Below are 25,085 nucleotides of genomic sequence, written 5' to 3' on the forward strand. Positions count from 1 at the left end.
TTAAGGTGTCCTCTTAATTTATGTCTTTTTCATCATTATGTACTTCTACAATGGTATTTTTTCCCTAAACAATAGATATTCTTATCTTAGATTTTGCTATAACTAGTTATATATAAGCTAAAATATTAGAATTTGTTTTAAAATAACTTTTACCTTTCTGTTTCTTTATTTAGGCATAATGTCCACTACTTGGGATTTGTATGATTCTTACAATGCTATGGAGATTTCATCTTTACCAGTAAAACGAGCTACAGTTGATTCAAGCAGTAAAGTGAGCATACCTTCTAAAGACTGGGACCAAAGACTTGCAGGAAGTAATTTAGAGAAAAGTAAGATTTCATTTATTTCAGCTTTTTAAAAATTGGGATAAAATTGGTATATACAGTATATTAGTTTCAATTATACAACATAATTATTTGATCTTTGTATACACTACAAAGTAATCACCACAATAAGTCTAGTTACTGTGTCACCCTATAATTAGCCCACCCCCTTTACCCGTTTCATCTACCACCTCCAACCTCCTTCCCCTCTAATAACCATAAATCTATTCTCTGCATTTATAAGTTTTGTTTTTTCCATTCCACACATGAGTGAAATCATACGGTATTTGTCTCTCTCTCTCTGACTTATGTCACTTAACATAATACCCTGCATTTCCCATTCATTTATTTTTGCTTTGGTTGTTTTTGCTTCGAAGTCAGATCTGAAAAATCAATGCTAAGACCATTAGGAGATTTATGGTTTAAGGTCTTATGTTTCAAGTCTTTAATCTATTTTGAGTTAATTTTTATATTTGGTATAAGATAGTAATCTAGTACCATTCTTTTGCTTGTGGCTCTCCAGTTCTCCCAACATCATTTATTGAAGAGACTGTCCTTTCCCCATCGTATGTTCTTGGCTCCTTTGTCATAAATAATTGATAATATATGTGTAGGTTTATTTCTGGGCTCTCTGTTCTGTTCCATTGATTATATGTCTGTTTTTATGTCAATACAATGCTGTTTAGATTACTAGTGCTTTGTAGTGTAATTTGAAATTAGGGAGTGTGCACCTCCAGCTTAGTTCTTCTTTCTAAAGATTAGACTATTCACCGTCTTTTGTAATTTCATACAAATTTCAGAATTATTTGTTCTAGTTCTATGAAAACTGCCACTGGAATTTGATTGGGATTGCATTGAATCTGTAGACTGCTTTGGGTTACATGAACATTTTAACAATGTTAATTCTTCCAGTCCACGAGCATGGACTATCTTTCCATTTATTTGTATCTTTTAAAATTTATTTTATTAGTGTCTTGCTATTTCAGATTTTTTGGAATGATTTTTTTCACATGGCATTTTTAATAAGTTCTTTTGTAGCAGTTACAATATTTTCTTTCTGATGGAGCATGAAATGTACAACTTTTATTCAAAAATAGCATTGTTACTCTTTCATATTGGACTTTGAACTGAAAATTTTTTTTTCTTGGATACCTGTCAAGAGTTTCAAAGATTGTGTCTTTCTCTGTCACTTCTTGCTCTTAAGCTCTTTTTCATACATATAGATTTCATCATTTTCTCTTTTTCTTTCTGCATATTAAATAACTTGTAAGAAAAAAAATATGTAAGCTCTGTGGCAATATAAAATGGAGATACATTAACAGCAATGGCTTTTAATTGGGGACAATTTTATCTTCCTAGGGGACACTTGGCAATATCTGGAGACATTTTTAATTGTCATGACTATGGAGACATTTTGGGTAGATGCCAAGAATACTGCTAAAAATTTGTCAATTCACTGAACAGCCCCCAAAACAAACAAACAAAATTATCTGGCCAAAATGTCAATATTACCAAGGCTTGGAAATCTAGCATCACAAATTTAGCTTTCAGTATTTTGAGTTTTAAGATTAAGTGTTATAATTAAAGCCAACACAAAATTGTGGTTCTCCAGATGTACTGCTGTGAGAGAATTTTTACAAAGTTCAGTTATAAGAAGTTTGTTAAGTTCCACTGCTGATTATTTTGTGATTATATAATTTTTCTCTCCATATTCTGAACTTTTGAATCTTTTTCTTCTAGAATGATATTACTACTTTAAGGGACGGTCTTTGTTTCAGAATAACTATACCCTGGCAAAGTTTTGCAAAGTTTTGGTAAATTTTCATAAATTGAACTTAAGTATTTCTGCTCTCACTAATTTTGACCCAAAGATAAATGTAATATTTAAAAATAGTAAATCAGTAAATATTTTGAAAAGCCAAGTTTTAAAAAAACTGATAATTTTCAGAAAACAATTACCTTATTTATAATGATCACATATTCTTCAGAGAAACAGATTTATGGAGCTAGCTCCTTAGAACTTGGTCTACCATTGTTTCTCAAGTTTAAAGTTAAGAAAATTTAAACTTTACATGTGTCACCTATATCTTTTTATTTTTTTTAAATGATATTTACAGTTATGTAGACTATGTCCATATTTTACTGAAAGTTGTTTACAATGAAGACCAGTTCATTTTCCCAAGTGAAGGGGAAGAATGAATTGTTAGTAACCACTAAGGAAACATTATTTTTTGTTGTTTAAGTGTTAATGTCCATACAGTAGGTTTGCTTTGAGAAGATACCAAAAATTGCTAGGAAAAATTCAATCTTAGGCTAAAAATTACATGACACTTCAAAATTGGATGTATTATCCCACCCCCTTTAAAGGCATTGATCCAAAACAAGTTTTTTTTTTTTTAAGCTCTTTATTGGAATATAATTGCTTTACACTGTTGTGCCAGTTTCTGCTGTACAACAGAGTGAATCAGCTGTATTTATACACATATCGCCATATCCCCTCCCTCCTGTGACTCCTGCCATTTTATTTTATTTTTTTATTTTTTAATTTAAATTAATTTTATTTATTTATTATTTTTTGGGGGTACACCAAGTTCAATCATCTGTTTTTATACACATATCCCCGTATTTTCCCTCCCTCCCTTGACTCCCCCTCCACCCTCCCTCGAGTCCCCCCCACCCTCCCCGTCCCAGTCCTCTAAGGCATCTTCCATCCTCGAGTTGAAATCCCTTTGTTATACAACAACTTCCCACTGGCTATCTATTTTACAGTTGGTAGTATATATATGTCTGTGCTACTCTCTCACTTCGTCTCAGCTTCCCCGTCAACCCCCGCCCTCCCCAAACCTCAAGTTCTCCAGTCCATTCTCTGCATCTGCGTCCTTGTTCTTGTCACTGAGTTCATCAGTACCATTTTTAGATTCCGTATATGTGAGTTAGCATACAATATTTGTCTTTCTCTTTCTGACTTACTTCACTCTGTATGACAGACTCTAGGTCTATCCATCTCATTACATATAGCTCCTTCTCATCCCTTTTTATAGCTGAGTAATATTCCATTGTATATATGTGCCACATCTTCTTTATCCATTCATTTGTTGATTGGCATTTAGGTTGCTTCCATGTCCTGGCTATTGTAAATAGTGCTGCAATAAACGTTATGGTACATGTTTCTTTTGGGATTATAGTTTTCTTTGGGTATATGCCCAGTAGTGGGATGACTGGATCATATGGTAGTTCTATTTTTAGTTTTTTAAGGAACCTCCAAATTGTTTTCCATAGTGGCTGTACCAGCTTACATTCCCACCAACAGTGCAGGAGAGTTCCCTTTTCACCACACCCTCTCCAGCATTTGTTGTTTCTAGATTTTGTGATGATGGCCATTCTGATCAGTGTGAGGTGATACCTCATTGTGGCTTTGACTTGCATTTCTCTAATGATTAGTGATGTTGAGCATCTTTTCATGTGTTTGTTGGCCATCTGTATGTCTTCTTTGGAGAAATGTCTATTTAGGTCTTCTGCCCATTTGTGGATTGGGTTATTTGCTTTTTTGGTATTAAGCTTCATGAGCTGCTTGTATATTTTGGAGATTAATCCTTTGTCCGTTGTTTCATAGGCAACTATCTTTTCCCATTCTGAGGGTTGCCTTCTAGTCTTGTTTATGGTTTCTTTCACTGTGCAAAAGCTTTTAAGTTTCATGAGGTCCCATTTGTTTATTCTTGATTTTATTTCCATGATTCTAGGAGGTGGGTCAAAAAGGATCTTGCTTTGATGGATGTCATAGAGTGTTCTGCCTATGTTTTCCTCTAGGAGTTTTATGGTGTCTGGCCTTACATGTAGGTCTTTAATCCATTTGGAGTTTATTTTTGTGTATGGTGTTAGGAAGTGTTCTAATTTCATTCTTTGACATGTTGCTGTCCAATTTTCCCAGCACCACTTATTGAAGAGGCTGTCTTTTTTCCATTGTATATTCGTGCCTCCTTTGTCAAAGATAAGGTGCCCATATGTGTTTGGGCTTACCTCTGAGTTCTCTACTCTGTTCCATTGATCTTCCTTTCTATTTTTGTGCCAGTACCATACTGTCTTGATCACTATGGCCTTGTAGTATAGTTTGAAGTCAGGAAGCCTGATTCCACTAACTCCATTTTTCCTTCTCAAGATTGCTTTGGCTATTCAGGGTCTTTTGTGTATCCATACAAATCGTAAGATTTGTTGCTCTAGTTCTGTGAAAAATGCCATTGGTAATTTGATCGGGATTGCATTGAATCTGTAAATTGCTTTGGGTAGTACAGTCATTTTCACTATGTTGATTCTTCCAATGAAAACAAGGTATTAATAGAAGGTCCTAAAAGAAAAATGTCTCAAATTGTGGGGTTTTTATTTCATGTGTGTATGGGTGTGCTTTTAAAAACAAAAAGGGATAATATAATTATATTCAATAATTACAACACAAAGTAAAAATAAATTTTATTTTATTATTATGGTCCATTAGTGGAGTAGGAGACACCAGAAGTAGGAAGAGGGAGAAAATAAAACATAGAAAAAGGTATGCAACAGAGCTGAATGATCAGATTCATTGAGAATTGAAGTAATTCAAATAAAAGCTAGGACTAGGTCACCTCTAAGATCCCTTTTGACTATGAGAGTTTATGATATAAACACAAAGAGAAAAAGTTAAATATGATCCACATTTGCTTTAAGAAGTATTTCTATTCCATTTAAAGTTTGAATGTATGGGTTATATTTTAACCTTCTACTATCATATTCAAGGAAAAAAGAGGCCCATAATTTTCATTTTTGAATGTGAATAAGGCCATAGCTCAATTCACAGAGAAAAATTATTTTCTCTTTAGGGTTTTTTTTTTTTCTTTTGCAATAGGGTTTCAGATTTTAAAATACAAATAGGCATTTTAAGCAAAGGTTTAGATTTTTAGAAAAGTTGAGCAGATAGTACTGAGAGATTCATATAACTCAATCTCTGTCCCAACTCCATGCACATTTTCCCCTATTTCTAACATCTTGCATTAATGTGATACATTTGTTACAATTCATTTACCCATATTAATATATTATTATTCATAGTTTACATTAAGGTTTAATCCTTGTGCTGTACCGTTCTGAGTTTTGACAAATGCATAATATCATGTTTCCACCATTACAGTTTCACATGTAATAGCTTCACTGACCTAAATTTCTCCTGTGCTCTCCCTATTCATCATTCCTCCCTGTCTATACCCCTGGCCACCACTGATCTTTTTATTGTCTCTGTGTTTTTGCCTTTTCCAAAATATCATATGGTTGGAAACATATAATATATAGCCTTTTCAGACTGGCTGCTTTCAGTAAACAATATACACCTAAGATTTCTCTGTGCCTTATCATGACTTGACAGCTCATTTAGTTTTATCACTGAATAATATTCCATTGTATGGATGTACCACTGTTTTGTCTGTCTATTACTTTATCGAAGGATATTTTTGTTGCTTCTAGTTTCTGGTGACTATAAATGAAGCAGTTGTAAGCATTCACGTGTTGGTTTTTGTGTAGATATAAGTTCTCAACTCATTTGGGTACATACCTAGAAGTATGATTGCTGGATCATATAGTGAGAGTATGTTAGCGTCTTCTTTTTTTTTTCTTTAATAAATTTTATTTATTTATTTATTTATTTATTTATTGGCTGTGTTGGGTCTTCATTGCTCCATGCAGGCTCTCTCTAGTTGCGGCGAATGGGGGCTATTCTTTGTTGTGTTGTGCAGGCTCCTAATTGCCATGGCTTCTCTTGTTGTGGAGCATGGGCTCTAGGCGAGTGGGCTTCAATAGTTGCGGCACATGGGCTCAATAGTTGTGGCTCACAGGCTCTAAAGCACAGGCTTAATTGCTTCACAGCATGTGGGATCTTCCTGGAGCAGGGATCAAACCCATGTCCCCTGCATTGGCAGGCGGATTCTTAACCACTGCGCAACCTAGGAAACCCCTTGAGTATGTTTGCTTCTTAAGAAACTATGAAACTGTCTTCCAAAGTAGTTGTACCATTTTGCATTACCACAAGCAATGAATGAGCATTCCTGTTGCTCTTTCTTCTTGGCAATATTTGATATTGTTATTTTTTGGGAATTTTAGCTATTCTTTTTAAAATTTATTGACATATAATGGACATACAAGATTACATTAGTTTCTGTTGTACAACATAGTGATTCAACTTTTAAATACATTATGAAATAATTACCTGGGTATGTTCAGTAACCATCTGTCACCATATGAAGTTATTACAGTATTATAGACGATATTCCTTATGCTAAATATTACTTCCTTGTGACTTATTTGTTTTATAACTGGAAGTTTGTACCTCTTAATCCCTTTTGCCTGTTTCACCCAACCACCTACACTCATTTCCTCTGCAACCACCTGTTTGTGCTCTGTATCTATAAGTCTGTTTCTGGTTTTGTCGTTTATTTATTTTAGTTTTTTGATTCTACATATAAGTGAAATCATACAATATTTGTCTTTCTCTGACTCACTTCACTTAGCAAATTGCCCTCTAGATTCATCCATGTCATTACAAGTGGCGAGATTTCATTCTTTTCTATGGTTGGATATTACTCCATTATATATATATCTTCTTTATCCATTCATCTATCAATGAACACTTTGGTTGTTTCCATGTCTTTGCTATTGTAAATAATGCTGCTGTGAACATGGAAGTGCATGTGTCTTTTCAAATTAATGTTTTCATTTTCTTCAGATATATATCAAGCAGTGGAATTGTTGGATCCTATGGTAAATCTATTTTTAGTTTTTTGAGGAACCTCCATACTGTTTCCCACAGTGGCTGCACCAATTTACATTCCCACCAATAGTGCATGATGGTTCTTTTTTCTCCACATACTTGCTTACACTTGTTATTTACTGTCTTTTTGATGTTAGCCATTCTGACGAGTTTGAAGTGATATCTCATTGTGGTTTTGATTTCCATTTCCCTGATCATTAGTGATGTTGAGCATCTTTTCACATGTCTGTTGGCCATCTGTATGTCTGCTTTGGAAAAATATCTATTTAGGTCCTCTACCTGTTTTCTAATCTGATTATTTTTTTGATATTGATTTGTATGAGTTCTTTATATATTTTGGATATTAGCCCCTTATCAAATACATGATTTGTAAATGTCTTCTCTTGTTCAGTAGATTGCCTTTTCATTCTATTGATAGTGTCCTTTTCTGTGCAAAAGTTTTTGAGATGGATGTAGTCCCATTTGTTTATTTTTGCTTTTGTTGTCCTTGCCTGAGGTGACAGATCCAAAAAGGTATTACTAAGACATGTCAGGAAGTTTACTGTCTGTGTTTTCTCCTAGGAGTTCTATAGTTTCAGGTTTTCAATTCAGGTCTTTAATCCATTTTGAGTTTATTTTTGTATATGGTTTAAGAAAGTGGAGCAGTTTCAATCTTTTAGGTGTAGCTGTCTGGTTTTTCTAACATCATTTGTTGAAGAGACTCTCTTTTTTGCATTGTATATTCTTGCCTCCCTTGTCATAGATTAATTTATCATAAAAGTGTGGATATATGTCTAGACTCTCTATTCTGTTCCATTGATCTGTGGTGTCTGTTTTATGCCAGTATCATACTATTTTGATTTCTATAGCTTTGGAGTATAGCTTGAAATCAGGGTGCATGATACCTCCAGCTTTGTTCTTCTTTCTCAAGATTGCTTTGGCTCTTTGGGTCTTTTGTGTTTCCATACAAAATTTAGAATTATTTGTTCTAGTTCTGTGAAATATGTCATTGCAATTTTGGTAGGGATTGCACTGAATGTGGAGATTGCCTTGGGTTGTACCAACATTTTAACAGTGTTAAGTCTTCTAATCCACAAGCAGGATATATCTGTCCATCAATTTGCATTGACCTCAATTTCTTTAATCAGTGTCTTATAGTTTTCAGAATACAGTTCTTCTACCTCTTTCATTAAAGTTATTCCTAGGTATTTTATTCTTTTGGATACATTTGTAAATGGAACTGATAGATGGATTGTTATTAGTGTATAGAAATGCAACAGATTTCTGTACATTAATTTTTATACTGAAAGTCTACTGAATTCACTTATTAGTTTTAATAGTTTTTAGGTGGAGCCTTCAGGATTTTCTATATGTAGTATCAGGTCATCTGCAAACAATACTGTTTTACTTTTTTCTTTCCAATTTAAATGCCTTTTATTTCTTTTTCTCGTCTAATTGCTGTAGCTAGGACTTCTGATTCTATGTTAAATAATAATGGTAAGAGAGAGCATCTTTGTCTTTTTCCTGATCTTAGAGGAAATGCTTTCAGCTTTTCACTGTTGATTATAATGTTAGCTGTGGGTTTGTCATATATGGCTTTTATTATGTTGAGGTATGTTCCCTTTATAATCACTTTGTTGACAGTTTTTATCATAAAGTGATGTTAAATTTTGTCAAAACTTCTTTCTGCATTTATTGAAATGATCATATGATTTTTATCCTTTGGTTTGTTAATGTGACATATTATGTTTATTGAGTTGTAGATACTGAGCTAGCCTTGCCTCCCTGGGATAAATCCCACTTGATTATGACATATGATCCTTTTAATGTATTGTTGAATTTGGTTTGTTGATATTTTGTTGAGGACTTTTGCATCTATGTTTATCAGAGATATTGACCTGTTATTTTCGTTCTTTCTTTTCTTTCTTTCTTTCTTTTTTTTTTTTTTTACTGTCTTTGATTTTTGTATCTATGCTGGCCTCATAAAATGAATTTGGAATTGTTCCCTCTTCAATCTTTTGGAATAATTTGAGAAGAATAGGTAATAATCCTTCTTTTAAATATTTGGTAGAATTCACCCATGAAGCTGTCTGGTCCTGGACTTTTGTTTGTTAGTAGATTTTTAATTACTGAATCTCCTTACTAGTCGTCTGTTTGTTCAAGTTTCTATTTTATTATGATCAGTCTTTGTAGGTTGTATATTTATACGACTTTATCCATTTCTTCTAAACAACAAATTGGTTGTCCAATTTGTTTGCATGTAGTTGTTCATAGTAATCTCTTATGATACTTTATATTTCTGTGGTGTTTTGTTGTAACTTCTCCTCTTTCATTTCTGATTTTATTTGAGCCCTCTCTCTTTCTTTCTTGAAAAATCTGGCTAAAGGTTGATCAACGCTGTTTATCTTTTCAAAGAATCAGCTCTTAATTTCATTGATTTTTTTCTTTCTTTCTTTCTTTTTTTTTTGTGTCTATATCATTTATTTCTGCTCTGATCTTTATTGTTTCCTTCCTTCTAGTAACTTTGGTGGGGGGAGGGTTGTTCTTTTTCTAGTTCCTTTAGGTGTAGCTGCTTTTGTTGCACCCCATAGATTTTTAATTTGTATTTCCATTTTCATTTATCTCAAGGTATCTTTTGATTTTCTCTTTGATTGCTTTAGTAACTCATTGGTTGTTTTGTAGCATGTTGTTTAGACTACATGTTTGTGTTTCCAGGTGTTTCTTGGAGTTGACTTCTAGTCTCATACCTTTGTGGCCAAAAAAAGATGCTTTATATGATTTCAGTCTTCTTAAATTTACTGGGACATGTTTTGTGGACTAACATGTGATCTCTCCTGGAGAATATTCAATGTGCCCTTGAAAAGAATGTGTATCCTGCTGTTTTTTGGATGAAATATTTTGTATGTCTATTAAACAATCTGGTCTAATGTGTTGTTTCAGCACAATGTTTCCTTTTGATTTTCTGTGTGGATGATCTGTCCTTTGATGTAAGTGGAGTGTTAAAGTCCCTTTCTATTATTATACAATTATATATTATGGTTATATTACTCTACAATTATAATAATTCTTGTTAAATTATTATAAAATCTTTCCCTTTATGTCTGTTTATATTTGCTTTATGTAGTTAAGTGTTCTTATGTTGGGTGTATATACATTTACAAGTGTTATTCTTTTTGTTGGGATTATCCCTTTGTTATTATATTTTGTCATTCTCTGTATCTTGTTTTAGTCTTTGTTTTAAAGTCTATTTTGTCTAATATAAGTATAGTTAGTCCAGCTTTCTTTTTATTTCCATTTGAATGGAATACCTTTTTCCATTCCCTTATTTTCAGTCTTCCTGTTGATAACTCATTTTTCCCCCACAATTCCATTTTAATGTATCCATAGTGTTTCTGAGTTTACTTCTTTGTGGAGATTTTTTAGTGGATGCTCTACATATTGCAGTCCACTGGTGTTGATATTTTACCAGTTTAAGAGTAGAAATCTTACCTTCCTTTTCATAATTTTACCCTCTCCTGTTTATGTTTGCCTGAAATATTTCCTTTAAATATTTAGATGGAGTATTTAAACATTTAGTACTGTATCAGCTAGTTATAATTTTTATATCAACCATCAAACTTAATTAAGAAAACTGAAGAGAAATAGGAAGTTGTATTCATCCATATTTTTACTCTCCCCCTTGTATTTTTCTTTCTGATGTTCCAAAATGCCTTTTTAAAATAATTTCCTTCTTGTTTATGGAACTTCCTTTTGCCATTCTTAGGGAAGATCTGCTGGCAACAAATTCTCTTAGTATTTTTTCATTTGAGAATATCTTAATTTCACCTTTATTCCTATCAGATATTTTTAGTGGGTGTAGAATTCTGGGTTGAAAGTTATTTTCTCTCATTGCTTAGAAAATGTGTGCCACTTCCTTCTGGCCTCCATGGTTTCTGATGATAAATCTGCTGTTATTCAAATTATTCCCTTCTGTATATAAGACATCATTTCTTTCTTGATGCTTTCTATATTTTTGTTTGATTTGTTTCCAGTTTTGAGAAGTTTGAGTGTGATGTGTCTTGGTGTGGATTTCTTTAGGTTTCTCTTCTTTGGAATTCACTCAGTTTCTTAGTTTTGTATGTTATTCTTTGCCAAATTTTGGAAAATTTCAGCTATTATTTCTTCAAGTACTTTTTCAGTCTCATCCTATTTCTCCTCTCCCGAATGACGTGAATGTTACGTATCTTGTTATAGTCCCACAGGCCTCTGAGCCTCTATTCATTTTTCTCAGATTATTTTCTTTCTGTGTTCCAGATTAGATAATTTCTGTTGTTCTCTCTTCAATTTCTATTGTTCTGTCTTCAAGTTCCCTCCATTTTGCTGTTGATCCCATCCACTGAATTTTTAGATTTTGGTTATTTCATTTTTTAGTTCTAAAATATCCATTTGGTTCTAGAATTAATTTACTAAGATTTTTTTTTATTTCTTTGATAATAGTTTCCATTATGCCATTTGTTTCAAACATGTTCATAAATGTTTGAAACATATTTTTGATGATTACTTTAAACTGTCAGATAATTCAAACATCTCTGTCATCCCAGTGTTGGTATCTATTGATTTTATTTGTTTGTTTGTTTGTTTCATTTAAGTTGAGATTTTCTTGGTTCTTTGCATGATAAATGACTTCCAGTTGAAATTTAGAAATTTTGTGCATTATTTCATGAGAACTGGATCTTCTCTAAATTTTCCTTTTTAGCAGACTTTGACACTATGTTTTATTTATTTATTTATTTTAAATCTTTGGCTGCGTTGGGCCTTCATTGCTGCATGCGGGCTTTCTCTAGTTGTAGTGAGCAGGGGCTCCTCTTCGTTGGGGTGAGCGGGTGTCTCAGTGCGGTGGCTTCTCTTGTTGCAGAGCATGGGCTCTAGGTGTGTGAGCTTCAGTAGTTGTGGCACACAGGCTCAGTAGTTGTGGCATGTGGGCTCTAGGGTGCACGGGCTTCAGTAGCTGTGGTGCACGGGCTTAGTTGCTCTGAGGCAAGAGGGATGTTCCCGGCTCAGGGCTCAAACCCTTGTCCCCTGCATTGGCAGGCAGATTTTTAACCACTGTACCGCCAGGGAAGCCCATGTTTGACACTATTTTGACAGGGGAATTTACTGCTCTATTACTGCCAGGCAGGAGTAGACGTGGGGTTTACTGCTCCATTATTGGAGTAGAAATCCGTGTTCTCCATTTAGCCTTCAATTACATTGAGGGAGAGGATCATCTCCTCATTACTGTTGTGCAGGGGCAGGTGGGGAGCTCTGATTTCCATTGATACATACATGACTGGCAGGGATAGGAGCATCTCATTACCACTCCCTGACACCATGGATTGGGACTTGGCCTTATTACTTTTAGGCAGCTCTGTGAGTTCTGACTCTACCAGTCCAACTCTGACTATTCTACTGGGGAGAAGAAGGGACACCTTGTTACTGCCAGGTGGGTGTGGAATTCTGTGTTCCCCAGCTGGTTTCCACTGACATTACTGAAAGTGCAGCACAGTTATTATTTTTGATAGGGTTGAAAGTCCTGGCTCCTCACTGAGTCTTTTCTGACACCACACCCACTAGAAGGGTGAGAGATTGGAATGCCTTGTTAGAGCCTGGCAAGGATGGAAGTCTAGGCTTCCCACTTGGCTAGTACAATTTGTGGAATGGGTGGGGCTACAATTTTTTCTCTGTGCTTTTGTCTGGAGTGGAATGGTTATATTCTATAAGTTGCTTGTTTTTATTATTTATTTATTTATTTATTTACTTTTCTTGCAAGGTTGTTCTTTTCCTGGTCTTTTGGTTAGAGAGAGGAGTTTTGTCTGGAGTATGTGCAGCAATAAGAAATCCAGGGAACTCACCACTGTATCATCCTCTGGGTTCTGAGCTCTCTTGTTGCTTTGCCTTCTTCTGTCAAAGGTTTTCAGAGGCTTCCTATATGTGTTTTATATATCACGTCCAGGGTTTTTAGTTGTATTTAACAGAGGAATAGGCAAAATTGTGTTTACTCCATCTTCATGGATGCAGGATTTCCCTTCATTCTGTTTTTTACTAAGTAATGTGGTAGGCAGAATAATCATCCCCCAAATATATACATATCCTAATCTCTGGAACCTGTGAATAAATTACCTTACATGACAGAAGAGACTTTCCATATGTCATTACATTAAGGGTCTTCAAAGAAGGAGGTTTTATCCTGGATTACTGGAGTGGACAAAAACTAATCACATGGGTACTTACAGTTGGAGCCCTTTTTTCCAGTTCTGGTCAGAGAGAAATGTAATGACAGAAGACTATCAGAGAGATGGAATGTTGCTGTCTTTTGAAGATGGAGGAAGGGTTGGTGGTGGCCTCTGGAAGCTGGAAAGGCAAGGAAATGAATTCTCCTCTAGAGCCTTCAGAAAGGAGTATAACCCTGTTAACTTTTTGGTTTTAGTCCAATGAGACCTAGGTTGGCCCTCTACCCTACAGAACTCTAAGATAATAAGTTGTACAGTTTTAATCCACTAAGTTATTGGTAATTTGTTATAGCATCAATAAAAATAAAATCAATAAAAATTAATTTATTGTTCCTATAAGGCAATAATCAAATCAAACCTTTATCTGAAGACTGATAATAATTTTTTTTCAATTTGAATAAAAATATATAGAGATACAAATTATTTTATGAGTGATCATTGCTTATTTTCTGGAAAACAGCATATTTTTGAGTGGTTAAGAATTCCAAAATGAGATAATTTATGTACACCTTGCATGTGCTTGGTTCATAAAAGACATTCAATAAATGTCTTTTGAAGTTGTTAAATACTGGAGGAAAACAAATAGTGATTGCAAAATGTCATTTCTTAAATCTTTAGAATGTGTAAACCAGCTAATATTTGAATTATTTTATCATTGCATCATGTTTGTATTTTACAGTTAGCAAAGGTAGTTCTCTAATGGATATTGAAAATGTAATTCTGGCTAAAGTCCATGATGAAGAAGAAGACAACTCAGATGCAGTACTGAAATCTGATAAGTTCCAACAGGACTTATTTTTTATGGAACGAGTTATAATGGGAAATATATTTCAGCCAAAACTTGCAGCTTATCGTCAGCTTCCTGTTTTAAAAGGTATTTAATACACTATGTACTAAAACATCTTTTTTTAAAAAAACATGGTGTTGTGTTGAAATAAAGATTTTATACTTTAAAAAGGGTATTTAAAAATAATCACTTTTAATCAAGCTCAAACAATTTAAAAATCAAATGACGTTATTATTTCTAAATGCAATCTCTAGACTAAGTTATCACTGATCAGAATACGTTTTAATATAGTTTTTAGCACTAAATATGTGAGTAGCAAGAGAGTTCAAACCAGGGAGCCCAAAGAAAGAAGTAATTCCTTAGATTCAAAACCTCATAAGCACCTATGGCTCTTTCATTTCTGTTGTCTTTGCATTGACCTATCCTCTCACAATCAAAGCCCCCTTTCCATTGCTGTTTATACTTTCCAGGTCCTAGCTTTTATTACCTCTCCCTAGTTTTATTACACAGGCATTCCTGCTGCTCTTATAGCTACAGATCCCATCACATAGATTCACAGAATATTTTGAAGGATTTGAGAGATTATCTAATTCAATTTCTCAATTTTTGAATGAATAAAATGAAGTTTATAGAAACTTTCTAAGGTTGCATTGTCTGTGACAAATCTAGGCATTCAACCAATGTCTTTTGATCCCATTCCAATTCTCTTTCCATTCTACCATCCAGCATGCTGATATATCCTAAACACAGGTTTGAACATGATGTTTAACTGCTAGAAAATCTTTAGTAACTTCCCATTGCCTAGAATAAATTACAAACCTCATAGTGTATTACTCAAATATATTGCAGTCTGGTCACAGACTACTTTAGCTCATTTTAGCATTTTGAAAACCCCAAAAGTTAGTCATATTATATTTATCTGATAATCTCCAAACAGAACCTAAACTTTCTTGCCTTAGTAAACCTTTAGTTATAATATTCTTGGCCATCCACCCTTGTCCTCATCCCATCTTTGCCTGCTGCCTTCTCAGCTTTCAAGTATGGATTAGGGCAAACTCCTTTATGAAATATTTCTTGATCCTTCAAGTCAAAATTGATCTTCTATATGCCTACATCAAAAAATTAGATTACAAAATTGCATGTGTGACAAATTGATGTAAACCTTTTTGCTTACTTACATCTAAGAATATTTAAAAACTGTTTCTTATCTCATGTTAGGTTGATATTTTAAAATTTTTATCATATATGTAAATTTTTCATCCCATTGTTAAAGAGTTATAAGATTAAAATTTGCCGAGAACTGTAAATTTTGATGTTTTAAAAACAAAACTGTTGGTAGATCACTTCTTTAAATGTATCTAAGAAATAGAAATATCGTAGGAAATTTTTTAATGAGGTAAGATTTACATATAATGAAATACATATGTTTTAACTGTATAGTTTGATATTTTAAAAATGTATAAACCTGCATAACTAATATTCTAATCAAAACAGAGAATACATTTATCAACCCAAAAAGTTCCCTTCTGCTGTTTTCCAGTTAAAACATACACCCTTATAGACAAGCATTAAGCTGATTTCTCTCACTATAGGTGAATTGTTTTGTTGTATCATATAAGTGGGTTCGTATAGTAAGTATTCTTTTGTGTCTGGCTTCTTTTACTTAACATAATGTTTTTGAGATTCATCTACATTGATATGTATATAAATAGTACATTTTTTTTCTGAGTACTATCCCACTTAATGAATATACCATAATAATTTGTGTATTCATTCACCTGCTGATGGACAGCTGGACATCTTTGGGCTATTATGAATAAAGCTGCTATGATCATTTTTGTGTTTCTTTTTGTGGATATATATTTTAATTTCTCTTGGGTAAATACATAGAAGTGGAATTATTGGGTCTTTGGGTAGATATATGTATAACTTTTTTAGAAACTGCAAAATACCTTTCCAGATTATTTGTACAATTTTACAATCCGACAAGCAATATGCAAGAGTTGCTCCACATTCTTGATAATGCCTGATGTGGCGATCTTTTTAATATTTTTTTTTTTGTCATTTGTATATCTACTTTTGAGTAATATTTGGCCGAGTTCTTTGCCCATTTTATTTATTTTTTTAATAAATTTATTTATTTATTGGCTGCATTGGGTCTTCATTGCTGCACACGGGCTTTCTCTAGTTGCCGTGAGTGGGGACTACTCTTCATTGTGGTGCATGGGTTCCTCACTGCAGCGGCTTCTCTTGTTGTGCAGCATGGGCTCTAGGTGCTCGGGCTTAAGTAGTTGCTCACACAGGCTCAATAGTTGTGGCTCATGGGCTCTAGAACGCAGGCTCAGTGGTTGTGGCATACAGGCTTAGTTGCTCCACAACATGTGGGATCTTCCTGGAGCAGGGATTGAACCCGTGTCCCCTGCATTGGCAGGCAGATTCTTAACCACTGCGCCACCAGGGAAGCCCTAGTGTGGTAGTCTTTAGATGTTAATTATGATTAATAGCATTTTTCAAATCTTGCATCTTTATTGAGTTTTTGTTGACCTGATCAATCAACTAATGAGAGAGTATTGTTAAAGTCACTAACTATGACTATGGATTTGTCTCTATTTTCTCTAGACTTATTAATTTTGCTCTACATATTTGAGGGCTTGATTATCAGGTACATTCATACTTAAACTGTTCTATTTTCTGATGTTCCCTTTTTAATTTTTATCATTATTTACTGTCATCATTAGGAAATGCCCATATTTATTCTGGTAAGACTCTTGGTCTTCAAGTCTGATTTGTGTAACATTAATATAGCCACACTAACTTTCTTACTCTTATTATTTGCTTGGTATATATTTTCCTTCCCTTTACTTTATAATATTTTTGTCTTTATGTTTAAAATGTGTCTGTGGTTAGCAATGTATAGTTTGGTTTTGATTTTTTTACTCAGTCCAAAAACCTCTGCCTTTTTAAACTGTTATTTCTTTCTCCTCAACTCAACTAGATTGCTATGTTTTGCCTAGGCTAAACTTACTTCCCATAACTGTGATCAGGAAATTGTCCCCAGGCTGAAAGTGAGGTTCCCGTGGGGTTCCCAGTTGTGAATTGCCTTTTATTCAGTATGTGAAAACAGTTACCTCATATGTCTAGTCTAATTTTATATTTATTTAGGGTAAGAGGAAAAGTCTAATACAGTTAATCCATAATGACTGGAAGTCAACCATACAAATTTGGAACCTATCATTGATCGCTTAAAAAAGAAGAAATAGTAGTTCTGCTTTTAGTTAGGATGCAGATAATTATGAGACCACAGGACAGGACAGGGTGATGAACTGTAGCAGAGTGTTGCAGTTTTGCTTGTTTGCTGACATATAGATAAGAGTTCAAAGAGTCTGAGGTAGCTGTAATTGCTGGGATAATCAGATATGAGGGAACTATGCAGAGGAAAAAACCGTATAAATCTACCATTGAGTCTTTGGCTGAAACACAGGCTGTGCAAGTTAGGATAAAACTTCAGAAAGTAAGGAAAGAACAACTACCATGGAACTTTAGGTGAAAAAGTCTCAGAATTCACACAGGGCTGGGAGACATTCGAATTCTGACTGGGCAAAGGGAGAGACCTGGAGTAACATCCAGAGTGGCCATACCCTAGAGTATAGACTAGTCCAGACCCCCACCTCCACAAACAAACAACACTTTAGGAAAAGATAATTTAAAAAGCAAGATAATCTGAACGTAAGTTAACTGCTTGACAAAACAAACTTCAACACTGCATGGTTTGGAAGAAAACACAATCCAGTCATTCAATGCTGTAACTTTTACGATGCACAGCACCAATAAAAATGATTACTAGTCACATAAAGAAGCAGGAAAATGTGACCCATGACTGAGAAAAATCAATGAATAGAAACAGATGAAAAGGTGACGGAGATGGTGAAAAAGCAGACAAGAACTTTTAAAAAGCTATTGTACCCAGAGTAGCCAAAACAATAGTGAAGGAGAAGAACAAAGTTGGAGGGCTGACACTACCCGACTTCAAGAATTACCATAAAGGTTGAGACAGTGTGGTACTGGTGAAAGAATAGACAACACAGATCAATGAAACAGAATAGAGAGCCCAGAATAGATCCACATAAGTATAGACAATTGATCTTCGACCAAAGAGGGAAGGCAGTACAATAGAAAAAAGTCTTTTCAACAAATGGTACTGGAACAACTGAATATTTATGGGAAAAATAAAGAATCTAGATGCAGATCTTACATTTTTCACAAAAAGTAACTCAAAATGGATCAGAAACCTCAATGTAAAATGCAAGACTATAAAACTCATAGAAGGCAACACAGGAGAAAATCTAGAGGACCTTGAGTATGATGATGACTTTTTAGATTTAACACCAAAGGCATGATCTATTAAAAGAAATAATTGATAAGCTGGACTTCATTACAATGAAAAACTTCTGCCCTGTGAAAGACATTTGTCAGTAGGATGAGAAGTCAAGTCACAGACTGGAGAAAATATTTGTAAAAGACATATCTAATAAAGGACTCATCCAAAGTATACAAATTTCTCTTAAAACTCTACAATTAGGAAATAAAAGACATAATTTAAAAAATTGGACAAAAGACCTAACAGACACCTCACCAAAGAGATACACAGATGGCAAATAAGCATATAAGAAGATACTCAACATTATACTTTAAGGAATTTCAAGTTAAAACATCAGTGAGATACCACCATACAACTATTGAATAGCTAAAACCCAAAACACTGATACTACCAAATGCTTCCAAAGATGTGGAGCAACAAGAATTCTTATTCAATGTTGGTGGCAATGCACAATGGTTCAGCCACTTTGGGAGATAGTTTGGCGGTTTCCTACAAAACTAAACATACTATAACCATACGGTCCATGATGGCACTCCTTGGTATTTACCTAAAGAAGTTGAATACTTGTAGCCACATAAAAATCTGCACACAGATAGTTATAGCAGCTTTATTCATAATTGCCAAAACTTAAAGGCAAACAAGATATTCTTCAGTAGCTGAATGGATGACTAAATTGTGGTATATCCAGACAATAGAATATTATTCAGCACTAAAAGGAAATGAGTTATCAAGTTATGAACAGACATGGAAAAAACCTAAATGCATGTTACTAAGTGAAAGAAGCCAATCTGAGTAGGCTACATACTCTATGATTCCAACTGTATGACATTCTGGAAAGGGAAAAAGTATGGAGACAGTAAAGGATCAGGGATTTCTAGAAATTAGATGGTTGGGAGAAAAGTAAAGGCAGAGCACATAAGATTTTTAGAGCAATGAAATTATTCTGCATGATACATAATTGTGGGCACATGTTATTGTACACTCATCCAAACCCATAGAATGTACAACACCAAGAGTGAATCTTCAGGTAAACTATGGACTTTGGGGGATGATGATTTATCATTGTGGGTTTACTGATTGTAACAAATGTACTAGTGGTGCAGGATGTTGATCTGGTAGAGGCTGTGCGTATATCTGGGTGTGAGTATATGGGAACTCTGCACTTTGAGTTCAATTTTGCTGTGAACCTAAAACTACTTTAAAAAACAAAATCTATTAAAGAAAAAGCTATAAAAATATGCTTAAGGATTTAAATAAAAATAAGAATACAATGAGGAAAGTAATGAAAGCTACATATAGGACCAAATGCAACTTCTAGAGCTGAAATACATAATACTTGAAATGAAAAATTTACTGCTTGGGTTTAACAGAATTCTAAAAACTGAAGAAGATCGCTAAACTCAAAGACACTCAAGAGGAACATTCCAAACTGAAGTACAGGGAGAAACAAGGCAAAAAGAAAAAAAAAAAAAAAATAGAGCCTCAGTGACCTGTGTCACAAGATCATGTGATTTAATATATTGTAATTGGAACTGCAGTAATAGAATAAAGTGGAGGAAAAACAGAAAAATATTTGAAGAAAGAGTAGCTAGAAATTTTCTATACTTGAAAAAAATCTTTAAACCAATAGTCATAAGAAGACCTATGAAACCCAAGCAAGATAAATACAATGAGAACCACATTGAGGCATATTATAAATAATATGTCAAACAAATCTTAAAAGTTGCCAGAAAAAACACATTGCATTCAGGGAAGAAAGCTAATAATGCCCTTATTTCTTATCAGAAGCCAGAAGACAATGCAATGACATTTTTACCGTGCTAAAAAATTCTATATCAAGAGAAAATACCCTTCAAAAATCAAGGTGAAATAAAAACATGTTCAGACAAACAAAAGCTGAGAGAATTCATTGCCAGCAGACCAGCATTGCAACAAATGCTAAAAGAAGTTCTTCAGGCTGATGGAAAATAATAACAGAAATCAAAATCTACACGAAGAAATGGAGAAGGCTACAATTTGACAATGTGAGTAAAAGTAAGAGACATCTCTCATCATTTTAACTCTCTTTAACAATAATTAAATTGGCAATATAATTCTATATTTTATATGGCAAAGCAAAGGACCTAGAATAACTAAGTCAATTTTGAAACAGAAGAATTAGGTTGAAGGACTTACACTGCCAGATTACAAATGACTTACTATAAAGCTACAGTAATCAAGGCAGTGTGGTATTTGTCTAAAGATAGACATATAGATGATTGAAACAGAATAGTGAGTCCAGAAATAAACACAGACTTCTGTAGTAAATTGATTTTTAACAAACATGCCAAGGCGATTCAATAGAGAAAGGCTGATCTTTTAAAAATGGTGCTGAAACAAGTGGTATCCGTATTGGTAGAAAAATGAACCTCAACTCTCATCTCATCTCATATATATGAATTAATTCAGAATGGACCATAGATTTAAATGTAAAAATTAAAAGTGTAAAGTTCTTGAAGAAAATAAAAGAAAAAAATATTTGTGATCTTAGCACAAGAAAGATCACTTAAAATATGCAAAATTCCCAAGGCATAAGAGAAAAAAACTAATAAGACTTTTGCAATAGTTAAAATGTTTATCCTTTGAATAACACTTTTAGGGAAAAAATGCAAGCAACAGACTAGAAGAATATGTTTGCAATATACATCGACTGAAGACTTAAATTTTGAATAGTAAAGGACTCTTACAGCCTGATGCAAAGAAGATAAGCAGTCTAATGAAAAATAGACAAAAGGTTTGAACAGGAGCTTCACCACAAATGTATATGAATGACCACTAGACATTTGAAAATGTACTAAACATAATTAGTCATCAAGGAAACGCAAGTTAAAACCAATACACTAGCTGAAATGGCTAAAATTAAAAAGAATGAGAAAACTAAGTGTCAGCAGAAATATGGAGCGGCTTGGGTTTTTTCATATATTACGGTGGGAATATAAAATTGTACAACCTAGAAGTCTGCTAGAAATTTTCTAAAACGTTAAACACAGATCCGTCCAATGACCCAATAATCCTTTTCCTGGATATTTACCCAAAAGAAGGAAAATGTAGGTCCACAAAAAAGTCTTATATTAGAATGCTCAGCACAGCTTTATTCGTAATAACCCCAAACTGGAAAAAGCCCAGGTATCCATCAACAGGTCAATGCTTAAACAAATGCTGAGGCACTACTCAGCAATAAAAATGAGTGCACTACGTACATACATAATAACCTTGGGATTTCAAAAACATTGTTGAGTGAAACAATTCAGACAGAAAAGAATGCATACCAATGGGCCCATTTATACTATAACAGACAAAACTACTCGAGGGTTTAGAAATTAAACCAGTGCCTGCCTATGGTAGATTAGGTTTGACTGGAAAGTAGCATGAGGAAACTTTTTCTGTTGATGGATATAGTCTTCATCTTGATTGGAGTCTTAGTTACATCAGTGTGTATATTTATCAAAACTCATCAGACTTTGCAGCTTAAACCTATGTATATCAATGGATGTAATTTTTTTCACAATCAAAAAATGCTATGGTATTTTCTGGGATTCATTTAAAGAGTGATATACCACTGTTATTTTCTAACAGATTTATTGAAGTATACGTGACAATAAACTGCACAAGCTTATAGTATGCAATTTAAAAGCTTTGATATATCACCACAATCAATGAATATATGCAATTATATACAATGATATATATGTATATCTGAAATGTTTTCTTCATGTCTTTTATAATCCTTCCTTCTTGTTCCTCTTTACCCCTCCCCCATACTTAAGAAACCACTAATTTGCTTTATATCCTTATATAGATTAGTTTGCATTTCCTAGAATTTTATATAAATGTAATCAAACATTATGCACTCTTTTTTATCTAGCTTCTTTTCACTCAGCAAAATTATTTTCAGATTAACTTGTGTTGTTGCATGTATCAATTGTTCAGTCTTTTTTTATTACTGACTAGTATTCTATTGTGTGAATATCGTGTACTGTGTTTATCCTTTCACCTGTTGATTGATATTTGCTTCTAGTTTGGGGCCATTACAAATAAAGTTGGTATGAATACTGTTGTACAAGTCTTTGAATGGCCATTTGCATTTTTTCTTGGGTCAATACCTAGGAGTGGAATGGGTGGATCATATGTGAGATACAAATTTAACTTTCTTCTTTTCTCATATATGTTTTCTAAGCAGTGCTTTAGCTGAATCTCATAAGATTTGATATGCTGTGTTTTCAGTTCATTAAAACATATTTTAAAATTTCTGTTGAGACTTCATTGACCCATGTGTTATTTATAAATGTGTTAATATACAAGTATTTTGGAATTTTCTAGCTATCGTTCTCTTATTTCTAATTTAATTCCATTGTGATCTGAGAGTATATTTTGTACGATTTCTTTTTTTTTTTTTAATTTGTTAAGATTGGTCTGAAATATGGTCCATCTTAAAGAATGGGCTATGGCACTTGAGAAGAATATATATTCTGGTGTTTTTGGATGGAATGTTCTGTAAATGTTAGTTAGGTCAAATTGGTTGGTAGTGATGTTCAGGTCATCTGATTTTTTGCCTACTTGTTCTACCAGTTATTGAGAGATGAGTGTTGAAATCTCCAACTATAATTTTGTATTTGTTTATTTCTCCTTTCAGAGCTTTTGGTTTTATTTGTTTGTTTCGTGTATTTTGAAATTGTTAGGTACGTACACATTTTGGTTTGTTATAACTTCTTGCCAAATTGACTGTTGAGTTTTCTAATTTATACAGGCAGAGGTCAGGTGGGAATGGGTACTATTCCATTCCATTATACTATACCAAAGGGTGTAGAATAATGATGGAATGAATATAAAGTCAGATCAGGTCAAACTTATTAATATGGTTCCACTAAGCAGAGATTCTGGACACAGTGTTGTAGTTTAAGGGATTAGAAATGGCTTTAAGAGTTTGGTTGGCTGGTGATGGACCAAAATGTGACCTTCACTAAGTGGAGTTGAAATGTCAGAACTGCCTTGGTATACTATAAAGAAAGGTACCCAAAGGTTTAGGGACATGATAATGTTAGAGTAGATTTATCGTGATGACCTGCTCACTCATTCCAGGAGGGTCCAGATAACATACCTTTCACCACAATTGTGAGAAATAAGTATGTGATGGGCAGAGCTCTGTGGTCACCCTTTGGTAGGTCAGAAGTTATAGTGAAGGCTGCTGCCACTGAACTGGGACCTTAAATACAATAATCATGGGGTCCTGGGGTCATGGGGGCTAAATGGCAGTATTTAATTGTGAGAGAAAAGGTAGGCATGGTTACCATAATAGGGACAAAGCAGTAATCAGAACAGTCTGACTCGCAGAGACCCAGGACATTGGCTAGTCGATCATGATGTCTTTAGAAGAGAAATAGGTAGGTGGTGTATTAGTTTGCTAGGACTGCCATAACAAGATACCACAAACCAAGCAGCTTAAATGACAGAAATTTACTTCCTCACAGTTCTGGAGGTAGGAAGTCCGAGATCAAGGTGCCAGCAGGGTTGGTTTCCTCTGCGGCCTCTCTGCTTGGCTTGCAGGTGGCACCCTCTTGCTGCCTCTTTACATGGTCTTTTCTCTGTGTGTGCACATCCCTGTCTCTCTTGGCATGTCTAAATTTCCTCTTCTTATGAGGATACCAACCATATTGGATTGGGACCCACACTAATGGCCTAATTTTAACTTAATCATCCCTTTAAAGCCCTTGTCTCAAAATACATTGCATTCTGAGATACTGCATTCTTAGGACATATGAGTTTTGAGGAGAAACAGTTCAGCCCATAACAGACAGTCTTCTTGTAAACTCTTAATCTGTATAAGCAGTAGAGTTATAGGTCAAGTGTTTCTAACTTGAAACACCAAAAAACAAAGTCACAGCCCCTTAACCTACTCCTAGACTTGAGTGGGTTTATAGAACCAGAACTTCTTGAATGAAGAGTAGACTGGGTCCCTTTGAGAATGTATTGTGCTACACTGCCAAGAATGTATACTGTTAATATTTATCCTAGCTTTCCCCATAGGCATCTATAGCCTTTTACTAGGGTGACTGTGTATTGTGGATAAGGAAATAACCAGAAATTTCAGGAATTACTGAACAGTGGCTCTGAGTTCACACTAACTCTGGGATATCCGAAACATCACTGGGGTCTACTAGTCAGAGTAAGGAGTTCTAAAGTCAAGTGATAAACAGAATTTTAGCTCAGGTTAATCTCACAGTGGGTCCACTGAATCATTCTGTGGTTATTTCCCCTGTTCCAGAATGTATACTTGAAATAGAAATATTCAGAAACTGGCAGAATCCCCACCTGTGATTCTTGACCTGTGGAGTAAGGGCTAATATGGGAGGAGAGGGTAAAGTGGAAGCCACTAGAGCTGCCTATACCTGTGAAAATAGCACATCACAGCAATGCCACCTTTCTGAAAGGATTCCAGAGATTACATCAAGGACTTGAAATATTCAGGAATGTTGACTCTCACCATTCAACTCATCTATTTAGCTTGCATAGAAAACACATGGACCTTGGAGAATAACAGTGGATT

The 25,085-nt window shown here is 34.3% G+C and overlaps 1 protein-coding gene across 1 annotated transcript in view; it reads left to right on the forward strand.

The window, feature by feature from the left end:
- DNAI4 (dynein axonemal intermediate chain 4) overlaps positions 1-25,085 on the forward strand; it is a 123,672-nt gene that overhangs the window by 66,978 nt on the left and 31,609 nt on the right. Inside the window, 2 exon segments of the mRNA XM_057717036.1 lie at positions 174-329; positions 14,017-14,211. Of these exon segments, the coding sequence (XP_057573019.1) occupies positions 174-329; positions 14,017-14,211 (351 nt within the window).

The sequence above is a fragment of the Hippopotamus amphibius genome, chromosome 1 (assembly GCF_030028045.1).
Source record: "Hippopotamus amphibius kiboko isolate mHipAmp2 chromosome 1, mHipAmp2.hap2, whole genome shotgun sequence".
In the NCBI taxonomy this organism is placed as follows: domain Eukaryota; kingdom Metazoa; phylum Chordata; class Mammalia; order Artiodactyla; family Hippopotamidae; genus Hippopotamus; species Hippopotamus amphibius.